Source organism: Nicotiana attenuata, unplaced genomic scaffold (assembly GCF_001879085.1).
Source record: "Nicotiana attenuata strain UT unplaced genomic scaffold, NIATTr2, whole genome shotgun sequence".
NCBI lineage: Eukaryota > Viridiplantae > Streptophyta > Magnoliopsida > Solanales > Solanaceae > Nicotiana > Nicotiana attenuata.
In genome coordinates this window covers 38,661-56,983 of record NW_017674985.1, presented here as the reverse complement: position 1 = coordinate 56,983, position 18,323 = coordinate 38,661, and the positions used below count along the sequence as shown (strand labels likewise).

Below are 18,323 nucleotides of genomic sequence, written 5' to 3'. Positions count from 1 at the left end.
GTGATCTTGATGAGCAAGTATTTATGAAACTCCCTCTTGGTCTCTCTGTTGGGTCTTCCTCTTCCCGTGCTCCTTTAGTTTGCAAGCTTCAAAAGTCTTTATATGGATTGAGGCAGGCTTCCAGGCAGCGGTATGCCAAGTTATCTCAAGCCTTACATTCTAGGGGTTATGTACATTCACTCAATGATTACTCTTTATTCACCAGGGGTTCTGGCAGCTCTATGGTTATTCTAGTTGTCTATGTGGACGATATTATATTAACTGGCACTGATGTTTCTGAGATTTCTTCTCTCAAGGATTTTCTGGATCTTCAATTTAATATTAAGGATCTAGGCTCTCTGAATTACTTTCTTGGTATTGAAGTTCTTCATACATCCTCTAGGGTTCTTCTGCATAAAAAAAAGTTTATTTATGATCTTTTAGCTACTTTTAACTCTTCTGATTGTTCTGTTGTAACTTGACCTCTTGAGTTAAATGTGTAGTTGAAGGCTAAAGACGGGGATCCTCTTCCTCATCCTGAAGAATATAGAAGTCTCATTGGTAAGCTGAATTTCCTCACTCATACCAGGCCTGGCCTTAGTTTTGCTGTGCAACATCTCAGTCAGTTCATGCAGCAGCCCTGCCTTCCTCACATGAAGGCATCCTTGCACCTATTGAGGTATCTTAGAGGCACTTCTGATTTTGGCCTCTTCTTCTCAAACTCTCGTGATCTATCTTTGCAGGCTTATTGTGACAGTGATTGGGGTTCCTGCCCTGATAGCGAAAGATCTGTTTCTGGTTTCTGCTTGTTCCTTGGTGGCAGTCTCATTGGGTGGAAATCCAAGAAACAGGCAGTGGCTCCTTGTCTTCAGCTGAGGCTGAGTATAGATCTAAGAGCAAGGCTGTGGCTGAAATCACTTGGGTATGCAGGCTCCTGTCTGATCTTGGAGTTTCTTCTAGTTCTCCTGTTCCCATTTACTGTGATAGTATCTCCGCCATTCACATTGCCCGCAATCTTGTCTTCCATGAGAGGACCAAACACATCGAGTTGAATTGTCACTTTGTCCGTACCAAGCTTGTTGAAGGTCTCATCAGCTTATCTCACACTTCTAGTGCTTCTCAGCTCGCGGATGTCTTCACTAAACCCCTGTGTGGGCCTTCTCATCATCTCCATATTCGCAAGTTGGGGGTTCTCTCACCCTCCAACTTGAGGGGGGTTGTTGGGAGTCTAGAGATGGGCTAAAACAGATGTGGCCCATGCCCATTTATTATTTATTTATCTGTATTAGATTAGGTCCAGTTAGTTAGGTCCATTAATTTTTCTTTCTTTACATATATTGGGCCATGTATATATACAGAGGGACCCGGTTGTAATAAAAAGATTGGGCATTTATTTTCTGTTCTTTCATCAATAAGAAAGGTCTCGAACCTTCTCTCTATCTTTCCCTAATCCCAAATTCTTTCCCGTCCCATCTATGAAAATGGTGAACATTAACAAATATTCACACATGCACATCAAAACGAGGCAGTAGAACAATATTTCATAACTATCACGTTTCATATATCACAGGCATCTCAATTGCAGAGGTTATTGAGTATGTACACAAGGATTTTTAACTTGTAACAATTACATGTATTACAACTGTTGTTTTCAAAGAATCTCTATCTCGTAGACGAGTGATAAGTACTCCTTCATTCTTAATCAGAGGTATCAATCGAGCCTTGCGTATGGAGTCGTATTTGTTAGAAAATGCTTTACCCTTAACGTAGTACTTTAAGCCCGATAGGATTATGCCGAGCCCCAATACAAACATCAGATACTTGATGAGAAATAATAAAAGAGAAAGAATATATCTTTTGATGAAAAGTTCATGATAGTCTAATCTATAATCTAGTTGTTAATAGGCTTTTTCTGTTATGTGTTTGTCCAAATTTTCTTACCATAATTGGTTTTCCTATCTCATGAAGGAAAGGACAACATATTTACCATAGTTGGGTTTTTCTTTTCCTAGAAGGAAAATATAATTCTTCCATATTTGGCTAGTCCCTTTTCTTGTAGGAAAACGGAGTTCTATAAATTGAAGATCTGTCCTTCTCATTCAGCAGCATCCACAATGTAGTCATATGGGGTTTGAGAGTTGTGTTTAGGGAGAGAACTTTACGGGATAAGTGTTAGTGTGTCACTTGTGTTTTCCTCTTCGTGAGGTTGTTCTCTCGATATTTTTTACTCTCTTTTTATATAGTGGATTGCTCATCTCCGCCCGTGGACGTAGGTCAGTTGACCGAACCACGTTAAATATTTGTGTCTCTTGTGGTAGATTTCTCTTTATTGTTGGATTTATCATTGTACAAGTATTGCTTGACTAGCTTCGGCATGACACATGATTTTTTCGGTCCTAGCATTTTCTACTTATATAATCATAATAAGGTCTAAATGCATTGATCCAAAGAAGGATTAGTAATTATGAATTTTCAGTGGCTAGCTTGATCTATTTATTTAATCCCACGTGGTCCCGATATATTTTATTTCTTTAATTATATTTTTCATTAGCCTGGCAACATCAACTTTCTGATTATATCTTGGCCTGAGTCCTGGTACATTATGATTCTCTCACCCTCCTTTGTGTTACTTAATTCGATTTCGTTATTTTTGTGTATTCAAGTTTATGGCTTTGGCTTTCTTTGTTACATCAGTGGCGGATCCGGAGTTTTTAAATTATGAATGCTCAACTATTTTTAGTTTGGAAATTACTACTAATATATATATATATATAGGTCTGATGATTTCAACATACGTATTCAGCTCCTCCCAGGGCGTCTCAAGAAAAAGTAATCCTGCAATTTGGGAAGAAGAACATTTCATAACTATGACGTTTCATATATCACAGCCATCTCAATTGCAGAGGTTATTGAGTATGTACACAAGGATTTTTAACTTGTAACAATTACATGTATTACAACTGTAGAATCTCTATCTCGTTATCATTACTCTTCTCCATGCAGCCAACATGGCAACCAGGGTTCACTTGGTTCAAGAAAAAGGCCTTTGAGGCATCTTCTTCTCATCTTTGGATCCTGTTCTATCACTTGATCTTATAGGTTCTGAAGGCATACGAGGAAACAACATATGTATACCTGTATTTTTTGCCTCAATGACACTGTCAAATGTAATTGAGTTGTTCATGTCCTGCACATTGGAGTTTAGATATGCCTCTATTTTTTGATCTTCCATGGTCCTTGCATCTTTTGTCGTCTTCCCTCTGAATTTCCCTCTGCATATGCACTTTCATCTGGATTCAGTTTGTAGCCTCTACGAATCTGCATATATGCTCCTCTATTATCACCTGCAAGTGTGATCACACTCGCCGGTCCCTCTTCCAAATTTTTCTTGCCCTCTCCAACTGCCATTCTATGAATAAACTTCGAGATGTTGTTATCTTTTACCTTTTTGTTAAGTGGCATGTCTTGCTTTGATTGAAAAACAATGTCTGGCTGCTTTTTGGATGTCAGGAAACTAGCAATATTTTCTCCGTTTTTATCGCTCATCTCTTGCACAACTTCCTTCACTTGTCTAGTTTCCTGGATGTTTGTCTCTGACTGTGTCACCATCTTAGGTTTGCCATTGATTCCTGAAGAGTCTGATATCTAGGATGGTTCTTCGGTAATGCCTCTATTGGATTTCACCTCCGTTAGTTTTAAAGGTTGCATTATTTTTTCAGGTGATCTAACTGACTGTGGCCGAATTGCTGTGAGCTTTGGTTCTGAGTTGTCTAATTGTTTCAGTGGAGATGTTGGCTGAGCAATTGTCTGATCCTTTTGCTGCATTTGAGAGGTTATACCAGATGGAAGATTTGAAGAAATACTCTGGCTTGCATGAGGAGGTACCTTTGAGGTTAATTGGTCCGTTGAGGGATCGTTGCGTGTTGGGGAGGATATCGGGTTCATTTCTGGTGAACGAGACGGGGAAGGAGATGGAGATGGGGGCACGCGCGGGTTGTAAACTGATCCCAAGATCTTTATCTGATCAATATGCTCACGATATGATAAGACTAGTTGAGAACTGATCCCTTGCTGTTCTTGAGATGGTATCAATGGTTGAGAAGAGGGTGAGGAAGAAACTCCTGGAGGACTAGATGGTCCGCTCTGAGCTATTGTGGATGTTGCTACATCATTTGCTGGTGTAAATGGAGCAGGTGCAGATGCGGGTGCAGGTTGTGACCAAGGAGGACGGAAGCGGAATGTGGATCTTCGTTTCATTTTACAAAGATAAATTAATGTTATGAAGCAAAAGAAATTTGTTGTTCCCCTATTAACTGCATTCCCCCTGTTTGTTTCTACTATTGTCCGATGATGATATTCAACCACCAATATATAAAGGTTTGCTTTTTGATACCTTTGAACATTTCAAGACTTTAGAATGTCTCAGCTTTTGCTTCTTTTCCTCTCACCGCAGGCAACTTTTCTCTGGAATTCCTTTGCCTTATGGTTGAGGTCTAAGTTGCTCCGCACGCCAGTTTAGGTGTCACACCCGTAGCGACACGACACTAGTATGGATGTGGGTATGGGATCCGTATCGGATCTGGTCAAACATTTTTGGGTACTTTGACCATAAGGTAAGGAAAAATTCGAAACGAGGTACAATTTGATTCCAGAAATCAGAACCAAAACTAGGGTAAATTTGAAGAAAATCGCACAACTTATTTAGGAAACATCCTTTACTTATCTCTACTACTTGAAAATAAAAAAAAAATCCACACTTTACAAGCTATAGGTAAGTATCCCACAAAATTTTTCATAATTTAGAGATATTTTTATATTGTTATTTTTTTAAAATTATTCTTAGTCGGATTCTCGCACCGTATCCATACTAGGATCCTTATCCCCGAATCTTAGAATTTACATTTCGAAGGATCTGACCTCTAGATCCACACCTATGTCAGACACTCGCACCCGTGTAGGAGCAACTTAGGTTGAGGTTAGCATCTAACTACGTGCATTAGCATAATCCACTTGAAACCATTTTTTGCACAACGTTTTGTAACTTGAATTTCACAGAAATGCCACGACCAGACAATGAAATAACTCTCAACGATATTATGCAAAAGCCAGCAATATGAATGAAGGCAAATTGTTTTATTTCATTGTAAAAGAATATCTCTGCAGGAGACAAAGGAAGAGGGGAAAAGAAGAAACTAAGCCGAAGGAAAGCATTAGAAGCAAAATTCACAATAGACGACGAGGCTGCAAAACTTTCTATTATACAATTTGTTTAGAAATAGACATTTTGCTCAATCTGATAAAAATATTGAACTTCTTCATCTATACTTGAAAGAGTTTCTTAACGAAAAATTATGTGATTTTTTTTTTTTAATGAGAGCAGACTATCTAATTGTGCAGGATAGATCATCTAAATACACAAGATTGGGAGATATTATGACTGAGCAGGTACCCTATATATTGTCTTGAGGTTAACTTATTAAAATTGTCTTAAAGTACTACATTGAGATAAAACACATTCTAACAAAGGCGATTTCACGTATGCATGTCTTATTCTTGCATCCATCTTGATCATATAGGCAGTCCAGTCCCATCTACAACCCCAGGTTCATGGGTTCGAGTCACTAACGAAGCAATAGCTCCAACAAAACGGGATTAAAGGGGAATAAAAGGGAAGAGGAATAAAAGGAGAGAGAAATCAAAAATAAAATAAAAAAGTTCAAATGTAAAGCAACAATCGATGGTAGATTAAATTTTTAAATTTTGAAAATAAATATTATGTTATAATTCATCCTAATACAAGTAGGTCTCTTGTGTTTTTCTCTCAATTGTAATCCACAAACCCAAACTTAAACTCGTAATTAGGATTAAAAAGGCTTGAGCTTTTTCTCAAATTTCATCTTGGATCGAAAAGTAAATAGCAACCATCAAAGAGTATGGTAGGATAGTTGAGATTCATCTCTCGCGGGCGTTTTACCCCCTTAATATGCCTTCAACGCAAATTCGAATTAATCGGACTAGTGAATCTCAGATATATCTAATGGTTAAACCAAAAATATTAACTAGTAGATATGGATGTATTTTCTTAAAGATGCATTACTTACACTACCAACAAACTGAAATTAGCTAAATACATCGTCACTAATTAATCTGTCGTTGAATTGCTTGTAGCTAGCAGAATTTTTTGAAAATATGTTGCTAATTGTCAGCTAAATAGGATTAGCGGCGAATTTTCTGTTAGGTACATATTTTGTCCGTCGTTAATTCCTGTTTTTAGTAGTGAATTTAAGATTCTTGATAATTTTTTTTGAAAATTATGTTTTAGTATTTCAAATTAGAAGATCTGAAAAAATGGATGGGAAGTTGGGAACTGACAAACTTATGTATTCTATTCTTCTTTTCTCTGGAGACATCCATGCAACCCAATGTTAGATTCCAAATGATTATTCTCCCTTTTAGTTTCACTGGTCCCCTATTTAGTGGAGAGAGTTTCAGAAACTAAAATGAATCAGAATATATCGGATCATCAATCATCTTCCCCGCCCCCAGCAACCAAAGAGAATAGCTAAAAGATAAAAAATTTATAAAAAGACAGTCTGATGCACAAAACATCAAACGTTTATGCAGGATCAAAGAAATGGCCACAGCCTACGAAGTGTGATGTAGACTGATCACGCCCAACTATGCCTTATAAAAAGGACAATGCGGTCGTTGCAAATATAATCTGGTTTACAAGTCCGGAGTCGAATCCCACAGAGAACTAAGGTTTAGCTACAGCTGTTCACTATCACCAAGAAGACAAGCTTGAACAATTCCTAACTTATAGATATTAAGATTCTTCTGTTTAACTAATTAACTAACAAATTAAAATAGTAAATTAACAACTAACGATACTGAGGGTTAGAGAAAAGATTAAGGAGGTCTAGAGTTATGATTTCCCCTATTGTCGGAATCCTTCCCGCTATGTCTTCTATAATTTCGCCTAAGTATTCTCTACCGATCATGAGCACTCTTATTACCGTAAATCTCTCCTGAGTAATTACGACAATTTACTAGACGCACTCTCCCGAGCTACGCTAGCTGGCTTTTAATACAGCTCACTTTAGATCGCACCCAAGGCTTCGTTATCCCTAATCCCACCTTTAAACCCTCGGTTATTGATCCCTCATATACTCTGGGAGTGGTGTTGTTCAACAATTACCTAAATATGCACTCTCTCCCGAGTTATGCATACTAAATAGGCACAGCTAATTGAGAGCTCTTCAACCAACCAGAATATAAACGTAGTTGAATAAATAGAGAAAAGCTATGGCTCAATTATATAAAAACATAACAAGAATTTATCCTACAAAAGGTTGTATCAAACTCTAGATAACAAATTAGATATTCATAATAGTATGTAAAACTACAATGCTAAAAGTCATAACCAACAATGAAAAATAGGAAGAGGAAGGAAAAACTCGTAGAAGAATTCTCCGCCTTGCTCCCAATGTGTTCTTGCCTCCTTAGGTCGAATCTATGTCCAAAATATGTCCCCCTCTTGTTCTTGGCCGGCCTCCTTTGTTTAATATAGGGTTTAGGACTTAAAATCCCATGTTTTGCACTTTAGCCCCTGAAATTTTTGCTTCCTGCCGCGGTTTTGCCGTGGTCGCGGTGGAACCGCGGCCAAACATGCCCTCTGATTCTTCAGTTGTCCGCGACCATCTTCTACCGCGGTTCTGCCGCGGTCGCGGTGGAACCGAGATTTTTCACCCTGTTCCATTTGGAATTTGGAACAACATAAAACATGAAAGTTGTAGCCCTTTCAGTTAGCTTTCCAACCATATATTGTGGAGCCCAAATGGAGTTCTGAGCAAAAAGTTATGTCTATTTTACTAGACAGTGCGCAATATGCCTGCTCAAGTCTTCGTTCGTACTTAATTATCAAATTTGACCCCCGAACACGATTCCGGCTTAATTCCTTGAGCTTTTACGCAGACTTCAAAGCTTCAAATCACTTAAATTTATTTCATAACATCTATATAGCTCAGAATCACACCTACAAGGCATAAAACACACAATTAGTGCAAAACACTAGCGATTAAAGCGCAAACTCAACTAAAGTGCAGTAAATTCGAGTGTAATAAGCGACTAAAATATGCAATTATAGCCTATCATCAACACCCCACACTTAAACCATTGCTCGTCCTCGAGCAATCAAACTACACTTTTTTTTATAGACACAACCTTTTTAAACAATTCTCCTAACTCATCACACCAAGAGTATTTAAAATAGACTAAGCACAAAAGCGTAACATCTTCACCTCAAGATTTGACTCACAAGTACCACACGTTATTCACAACTCACCCACTTACTCTAACATAGAGGTCACTGATATTACCTTTCCTTCATGAATCAAGTGCCCTCACACAACAAAAGAAAGTAGTTCCACACAATAAAATTTAAGAACACTTAGGAACTCATGATAGAAAGAATTCACTCACTCTCAGAAATAACATTCTTATGCCACAAAAGATGCACCATAAGCTTGCCCGTAGTGTACTACTCCACTAATCGAGCTCATTCAATCTTGGACCAATTAGGACTTTATTTGGTTGTAATGTAGGCTACGGGACGGGTAGGATACATTTAGATATAAGAGTGACTACACCTCCCTAAGCACTTTAATACATACATTTTAACATTTAAACCCCATACTTATGTCAAACCAAAACTCCACCTTCACATCAATTTATACTACCCCATACTTCTTTAAGCATACTTACGTCAAGAGCCACCACTTATCAAGATTTTTTTTTCAACAATCCAACTATATTTTTTTTTTCAATTCAAGTGGCTCTTCCTTTTTCAAAACAGTGCACCTTTCTCCTTATTTCATTAGTTCCACTCAAAAGCCAAACCAACCACCCCACACTTTAACTTTTACAAAGTTCATAAATAATTCAAGTGCTCATGAGAGGTTACAATGGTTCAAATAGATGGTTAATTCCAACAAATGGGTAAGGCTTGTAATGTGGTTGCCAAGAAACAGGATTATAGGCTCAAAGAGGTTAACTAAGATACATAACAATTAGGTGGGTAAAATATACATATCTGGCTCAACAAGAAACCGCCTATATCACTTCCAAGACTGAACAACACTACTATTTCGCTTTGCAAACACACGGGGCAAGTTCTAGGCATCAAATGCACTGCACAGAATATAACAAATCCTTACACACACATGGCACATAACTCACTCAGGATTGGTTTCATCAAGACACTCTAGTCAAAGCAGTTAAGCAAAGTTAAGATCATACAATTTAAGGTACTTATTGAGTCAAAAACTGAGCCTAAGCGTCACAGCCAAAGTACTCACTATTCTCAAGGCATAACCAAGTCAAGAGATATTGCTTCAATTCAAAACACAACACAATGGCTCCTATTCCTTAAAAAAAAAACTAACTACACCCGGTTCAAATAAAACCCTTGGAAAAGAACCGTGGTTTAAAGAAAAACCAAGGGGTAATTGCTACACTACCTAACAAAAAATCTTTTTGGTATTTTCTTTAGACTTACTTCCCTCAAGAAAACTGTCTAGAAGATCCATCATCAGGAAAAGTCCACTCTTTTAAAAGAAATTATTTAATTAAATGAACACAGCTAAAGAAGCATGAAAAGTCACCCAGACAATCTCCTCACCCCACACTTAAAATTGTGCATTGTCCCCAATGCACACCCATACATACAAGAGGGTAAAAGAAACTCCCTGGTAGGCCAAAGGCCGAAGCACTAGCAGTTCATGGGGTACTCAGACTTCTCCCAAGCTTGGTCCTTCGTGCGGGTACCTCACACTTAGTTTCAACCATTTGATTTGCTGTTGCATCCTTCCAATACCTTTGCTTTCCATGCTCCTAAAAAAAATAAAAAAAATTGACACTACAAAAATAATACAATTAAAAAAATAAAAATAATAAATAAAAGAAAGCAATAAAGCTGGATTGCCTCCCAACAAGCGCTTGATTTAACGTCGCGGCACGACGTGAATCACTTTCTGCCTCCACTTTGAACTTATGAATCGGACCCCAAGTTTTGATTCTGCTCTATGATCATGCTCATGGGGTGGTGGAACGAATCTGACTGGCCCAATAAAATAATGTAGTATTCTGCACTTCTTGGCCTTTAGATGAGGTGTGTAATCCCGATTTTCTGGCAAGAAGAATTCCAGAATGTAAGCACTTTGTTCCTCATTCCTTGACTTCTCAAATGGCTCGGACGACTCTATTTCCATATCATCATCTAAACACAATGTGGAAAAATGCTTGGAGTGAGGATCAATGCGCTCAACTACATGAACATTGGGACTGTCTACATTCTCAACACTAATGACAATAGAGTCAACTAAATATGTATCCTCAATATCCTTGGTTGACTCTAGTATCTCTTCTACAACATCGACATCCTCAAAATCTAGTGTGATTGATTGTTGGTGTTCTACTCTAGCCTCCTCCTCTAGCTCATCAATTTTTGTATCTAATTCACGCTCTTCTTGGATACTATTCACAATATTGGCTTGTTGAGCATTAACAACTACAACCAGTTGACTCATGTGAACTTTCAAGTTGTGAATAGTTTCCTCCTGCCTTTCTATCCGCAGTAGTAATTTACTCTGTTGTTCCAAAATGCACTTTAACATATCTTCGAGCTTCTTTAGGTCAGCTTCCCTAGGTTCTTTGTTCCTATTAACTTCACCAGAAAAAGAAGAACCATCAAAGTAAGGGGTTTGGGGAAGGTAAGAAATATAAGCACAACCGTGAAAGTGACCATCTTGACCACCACACATATCACACACATTCCACACATAAGATTGAGTTGGTGCACAAAACTCGCTCTCAGGAATATTTTGATAATTTTGCCCTGGGTGGTTTCCTTCAAATATACATAAGGAGGATCAAAAGTAGAATTACCAACAATAAAATTCTCATAATTCCATGATGTCATGTTTCTCAAATAAACAAATAAAAATCAAATAAAAATCAAATAATAAAATAAAAGTTCAAACTTGAAACCTAGCAATATGTACACCTACAACTACACCGTTAGTTCCCCGGCAACGGCGCCAAAAGTTCCCGCCTGTCACGCGGGTGACCCGGGTTCGGTCCCCGGCAACGGCGCCAAAATTTGATCACGCCCAACTATGCCTTATAAAAAGGACAATGCGGTCGTTGCAAATATAATCCGGTTTACAAGTCCGGAGTCGAATCCCACAGAGAACTAAGGTTTAGCTACAGCTGTTCACTATCACCAAGAAGACAAGCTTGAGCAATTCCTAACTTATAGATATTAAGATTCTTCTGTTTAACTAATTAACTAACAAATTAAAATAGTAAATTAACAACTAACGATACTGAGGGTTAGAGAAAAGATTAAGGAGGTCTAGAGTTATGATTTCCCCTATTGTCGGAATCCTTCCCGCTATGTCTTCTATAATTTCGCCTAAGTATTCTCTACCGATCATGAGCACTCTTATTACCGTAAATCTCTCCCGAGTAATTACGACAATTTACTAGACGCACTCTCCCGAGCTACAATAGCTGGCTTTTAATACAGCTCACTTCAGATCGCACCCAAGGCTTCGTTATCCCTAATCCCACCTTTAATCTCTCGGTTATTGATCCCTCATATACTCTGGGAGTGGTGTTGTTCAACAATTACCTAAATATGCACTCTCTCCCGAGTTATGCATACTAAATAGGCACAGCGAATTGAGAGCTCTTCAACCAACCAGAATATAAACGTAGTTGAACAAATAGAGAAAAATTATGGCTCAATTATATTGTCTTGAGGTTAACTTATTAAAATTGACTTAAAGTACTACATTGAGATAAAACGCATTCTAACAAAGGCGATTTCACGTATGCATATCTTATTCTTGCATTCATCTTGATCATATGGGCAGTCCAGTCCCATCTACAACCCCAGGTTCATGGGTTCGAGTCACTAAAGAAGCAATAGCTCCAACGAAACGGAATCAAAGGGGAATCAAAGGGAAGAGAAATCAAAAATAAAAAAAAAGTTCAAATGTAAAGCAACAATCGATGGCAGATTAAAATTTTCAATGTTGAAAAAAAAATTTTATGTTATAATTCATCCTAATACAAGTAGGTCTCTTGTGTTTATCTCTCAATTATTTTCCACAAACCCAAACTTAAACTCGTAATTAGGATTAAAAAGGATTGTGTTTTTTCTCAAATTTCTTCTTGGATCGAAAAGTAAATAGCAACCATCAAAGAGTATGGTAGGATAGTTGAGATTCATCTCTCGGGGTAGGCGCTTTACCCCCTTAGTAGGACTTCAACGCAAATTCGAATTAATCGGACTAGTGAATCTCAGATATATCTAATGGTTAAATCAAAAATATTAACTAGTAGATATGGATATATTTCCTTAAAGATGCATTACACTACCAAAAAACTTAAATTAGCTAGCACAATTTCTTCATTACTAGTCTGTCGCTAAATTGCTTGTAGCTAGCACAATTTCTTAAAAATATGCCGCTAATCTGTAGCTAAATAGGATTAATTAGCGACGAATTTTCTATTACCTGCATATTTTGTGTCGCTAATTCGTGCTTTTTAGTATTGAATTTAAGATTCTTGATATATTTTTTGAAAACTATGTTTTATTATTTCAATTAGAAGATCTGAAAAATGGATGGGAAGTTGGGAACTGACAAACTTAGGTATTCTATTCTTCTTTTCTCTGGAGACATCCATGCAATAATCCAATCCAAATGTTAGATTCCAAATGATTATTCCCCGTTTTAATTTCACTGGTCCCCTATTTAGTGGAGAGAGTTTCAGAAACTAAAATGAATCAGAATATATGGGATCATCAATCATCTTTCCCACCCCCAGCCACCAAAAAATAGCTAAAAGATAAATATGAAAAAGGACGGCACGATGTACAAAACATTAGGTGTTTAGGTACGGTTCGGAAAAGGGCCGCAATTCAAGTGGCTGCTTCCACGATTTGAACTCGTAACCTATAAGTCACACGTAAATAACTTTACCGCTCTACAACTTTCCTTATAAAAAAATAGCTAAAAGATCCCAAAAAAAAAAAAAAGAGAGAGAGAGAAAATAGCTATAGTTGACAATGGAAAGGTCTCAATGATGTGATTTAATGAAGCTTTTTGGGATGCTCTTGGAATAAAAATAATAATAATTATCCTGCTTAGATAGTGCAAGCTAGAGGTGCATTATATATATTCTATGCTTGAAAAAGGCCTTTGTGGGGACAAATATTTTATCAACCTTGCCCAAAGTGGTCTTCTAATTATCTTAACAAATATATTAAAAAAAATCTGAGTGAAAGAATATATACCAACAACGATTGTAGACGAGTAGTAAGCATTCCTTCATATTTTATAAGAGGCTTCAATCGAGCCTTGCATAGGGAATCGTGTTTGTTAAAAAATGCTTTACCCTCAACGTAGTACTTTAAGCACGATCGGATTATGTCGAGTCACAATATGAACATGGGATACCGAGTGAGAAATAAAAAAAAAAGAAAGAATATATCTTTTGATGAAAAAGTTCATGATAGTCTAATCTATAATCTAGTTGTTAATAGGCTTTTCCTACTTATATAATCATAACAAGGTCTAAATGCATTGATCCAAAGAAGGATTAGTACTTATGAATTTTCACTAGCTAGCTTGGTCTATTCATTTAATCCCACGTGGTCCCGATTTTATTTATTTTATCTCTATCTTTAATTATATTCTTCATTAGCCTGGCCTCAAATATGCTAATGGCATTTTAGAATATATGTAATTTAATGAGGTATCATAATTATAACCATTCAAAATACGCTTTAACACATGATGATTAATTTAATTATTAATTATGAGGCCTATCCATTTTGTATTTTGTATATCTAGTTTTAGAGTACGCCTCTTGCACGTATTAATGATCAAATATTTTAGTTAATATTAAAGTCCTAATTAAATATAATAAAAAATAATTAAATTATAATTTTGTTCAATATAAATTTATTTTTAAAAAATAAAAAAGACGGAATAACATTTTGCTAAGAGTGTTCATGCTTTTAATATAATATAAATATACATATAGATTATATTTTCAGAAAAGAAAGAACACACTCAAAATCCTCCTTTATGGGTGACCAAATCAATTTCTAAATTGATTTAAAATAAAAAGAATGTCTAATTTTATGTACTAATAGTGTAAAAGATATTTACACAATTATAATATTTAGAAGCTAGTTACAAGTAAATCTTTACAAGAAATATTTACTATAAGCTTGTAAAATTGATATCTAACCTACTATAACATGTTAAATTTATATTGATAATACGAAAAGATTTATCAGATTATTGTATAAAATATAAAATCCAAGAAAAAAATGGAAAGAAGAAACAATAAACTAATATTTCTTTTAAAAGAAAGTTGGGTTTCAACATCAGCATTGCGTCTATGCCGACAGAAGAGGGGAACTAGAGCCTGGAAACAAGCTGATTGATAGCTGCTTTTTTATATTTTATTATTTTCCTAAGCAAAATCATATTTAAGATATTGTTGTCAAATTTGCTATACTTGATCCTACATTGCTCGGATTCTCCAAAAATATTTTCGGATACGTGTTAAGTCCTCTAAAAATAATATATGTTTGAAGGATCCGATACGGCTAGCATTTTGGAAAATTCGCACAACATAGTTTTGATCACACCACCATCACCTATATCAACTGAAATATTTATATTTTGACAAAACGAAGACGAGAAAAGTACAGTAAAACGAAAATTAAAAGAAGAAACACAAAAGGAAAAGAATTTTTTTTTTCGCAAAACATAAAAACAGGAGAAAGTTGGATATCTTATTAAATATCATTATCTTCTTTAATATAGATACATAGCCATTTAGTACAAACTTCAAAAACAATAACTCAACTTCTAGCATATTATATACAAAATTAAGGAAATAGAAAGGAAAAATAAAAGTAAAGGTTCAACATGGAGCTATCTTCTTTGGAACCCTGTAGGAAAAATATTCTTAAAGTAAATACTAAAGGAATATAAAAAGATAAAAGGAAAAAGATAAAAAAAGAATACCCCTTTATTATATGAAAATATTTGAATTTAACCCCAGTTATATTTCACGTATTATACCCTTGCCCTTAGCAAATTATTTCGTAATTGCCTTTGACCCTAACATAGTTTCAACTTAAAGTATAACATAGGGCAAACTTAAACCATAGTTAAAATTAAAACTGTACTTTTAAACTTTTCTCCTGAAGTATTTTGACAGGTGAAATCCACTAAATCCTTATTGAAGCACCGATAAACTCTAAGACAAATATCAAACCATTTGATAATGGCAAGGAGACTCGAAAGTATAACGGATGGTAAAATTATCGTATAATAAAAAGGTAAATTTTAACCTTTCTCACAAAGAGTAAAATAATAAATCATGATTCACTTGGAGTTTCATAAATGCTTTCTAGATGAGGTCTCCAAAATCCAACTCTTCCTCTCCTTCGATCTCTTTGTGTTGACACTTTCTCCAACAAAATATCACTCAAATACTGATCAGAAACTAGTAAGTTAGCATTGTACCCATTTTCACGATCTTCTGACGAAGATGACCTCATCTTTTTCTTCCCCGTCGGTGCCCTAGAGCGATTCTTCGATTTCTTGGGCGCAGATGACGAGGAAGAAGAAGAAGGAGGCATTGGCATAAGGAAATAGATCTTCCCACGTTTAAGCTCAGCATCAGGAGGGACGATAACGATTTTCGGATAGATTGATCCTTCGTCTGAAGAAGAAGAAGAAGATGATGATGGTTTTTTTAAGACATGTTTAGGATGAAGTTTCATGATTTCAGCTGCTTTTACATGAGTTCCACTTATTTCTTCAACTTTACCATTTGTATGAACTATTCGAATTACATCAAGTGCCCCACAAGGAAGAATACAAGCTATACAACATCTAATGGCGTTTTTCATAGCTATTTTTTGTAGCTCTTCTCTTTAATTCTTTTGCTCTCTTTTGTTTAGATATTCTCCCAAAGAGAAAGAAGAAGAAGAAGGAGGAAGGAAGAAGAAAAAGAGGGAAGTGAAAAAATATAGAGAAGGAAAGAGAAGTCTCTTTATCAAATGAAATAAGTGTAGTTTTCTCTTTTTTGTTTCCTTTTGGGTAAAATGATGATATTATTATGTGCTTGCCCTACTTACCTTTTTCCTCCTCCTTTTGTGGATGCTTCTTCTTATTTTTTATTTTTTATTTTTATTTTTTTTATTTTTTATGTTATGTACATTAGTTATGTTAAAGTTTATATTTATGGAATTAAGTTATGAGCCAGTAACTTGATAAAAATAATAATTAATATGTTACTCCCTTCATTCTCATTTAGTTGTCATATATTAAAATTAGTTGTTCCCAAATACTTGTCATTTTAAAAAATCAAGAGAGACTTAATTGCTTTTTTTCAACTTCACCCTTAGCATTAATTGTTCGGAAAGTGATTAAAAAAATTGTTTTGGAAAGAGGCACGCAAAATAGACAACAATTAAGGAATTAATAAGGGGTAAATTACTCATATTACTCTTTAAATTAATATTTGTTTTAATAGGCGTATAGACTTGTTCTGACAACTAAATAAAAACAAAGTGAGTACAACGAGTTAAATTAAATTTGTAGTGCGGAAAAGTCTTAGTTATCAATGCAAACAACTTAAATCCTTTTTTATTCAAAACATAAAACTAAAGTCACTTGCTTATTTGGGGTTGAAATAAAAGGCGGAGCCACAGTATCGACTACGGGTTCGGTCGAACCTAGTAATTTGGTTCAAATCATGTATCTGTCTTAAGTTTTTTTTATTAAATATTTATAAATTACTAATTTAGAACTCAGTAACTTAAACGAATTAGGATTCCGAACTCATAAACTTAAAATCCTGACTTTGCCTATGGTAGAAATCTATATACCATGGATATTGAACCTCATTCTGTACTTTGTCTTTTGGAACCATCAATCAGGATCCTTTTGCCTTGGACACTATTCCCCTAGCCCTCCACTGAGTTTAATAATGGGAGTTTTGCTGGCCTAAGTATGAAAGGTTAGGGCCTTGTGGGCTTATGCCTCACTGGTGACACATGTTTGTCCATGATTGGAATTGCCAAGTCAGCTCAAGTGGGGTCCACAATTTTTTAAAGAACATGTGTTTGTACCACAATATGACACGTGTCCACAGTTGGATGGTTGAATTTCTCTTGGTTGGAGTAGGTGAACAAGCTAATTAGTGTAGGACAGTATGGTCCTTGTTCAAGAAAGAGCCAAAGAGAAATGTAGGAAGAAGTCTCAAGAGGTTTTAGTTTCAAGCCTAGCTAATTAGGAGAATTGGACTTTAACTACTTTCTCTAATGATATAGTAACAAAGAAAGGTTCTTTTTGTTTTAAGGAATACATGTTCACTCGAAGTTTTAAGCTAAAATAGGCTTAAAAGATGGTGAACGGGAAATGGAGGGAAAATGAAAATTTTAATTTTTTCTTCTTGACAATGGGACATTGTCCCATATTAGAAGAGGAAAAGGTTTTTGATAGTATATAAATAATTGCTTTTGTTTTAGCTCTTAAAGAGTTAAGAAGAAGGCAAGCCTCGCGCCGACGTCGTTGTCGCTCGCTCCGCTTCGGATTTGGATTTGGTCAATCGATCGATTGATTAATTTTTTGGACCAAATTTATTTGTTAATAGTAAATATTAACGTTATATTATTAAATATCCATATTTGTAACGGAAACGTTTCCTCTGCCCGTTTTGATTTGCGTAAATGGCCATTTACGTTATGGCCGTTTTACGTAACTGGCCTCTGAAGAGTTAAACCTCTTCATTTGAACCTAACAGGTAGGGGCTATAAATCGTAGTCCATTTTCTCAGATTTTCCATAAGAATTTCTGACTTCTCCTCCTTTCTTCTGCATTATTTTAAATACAAAGAAAACATCAGTAAGTGTGATTTGCTACCGATCTTTGTGTTCGCTGAAACACTAGGATTTGAAGTACTACTACACCAGTGTCTAATTCATTCTATCCTGGGAGGAAATAATCCAAAACCTTGGGTACTACGAAGGAATTTAATTCATTTCCTGTATTTGTGTTTTACTCACTATTTCTGGAGCGTAAAACCTATGTGGTTTTCTACTCCATTGGAGATTAAAATCTACGTGATTTTAACGTTTGTTTGTGTTATTCATTTACAGAAATAATGAATGACAACGGGAACCAGGCTGTTCCTATGGTGACTGCCAATGCATCGATAAGCCGAACAACACCGGCATTGGCACC

At 35.8% G+C, this 18,323-nt stretch overlaps 1 protein-coding gene across 1 annotated transcript; it reads right to left on the bottom strand.

Moving 5' to 3' along the window:
* Positions 1 to 15,127: 15,127 nt before the first annotated feature.
* Positions 15,128 to 16,188, bottom strand: LOC109219538. The gene has a single exon (XM_019383996.1). It carries the CDS (start codon positions 15,983 to 15,985, stop codon positions 15,449 to 15,451), a length of 537 nt encoding a protein of 178 aa, XP_019239541.1. The 5' UTR covers positions 15,986 to 16,188; the 3' UTR covers positions 15,128 to 15,448.
* Positions 16,189 to 18,323: the final 2,135 nt, after the last annotated feature.

Coding starts and splice junctions, on each gene's coding strand:
- LOC109219538 (XM_019383996.1), bottom strand. CDS start 15,985: ATGAAAAACGCCATTAGATGTTGTATAGCTTGTATTCTTCCTTGTGGG.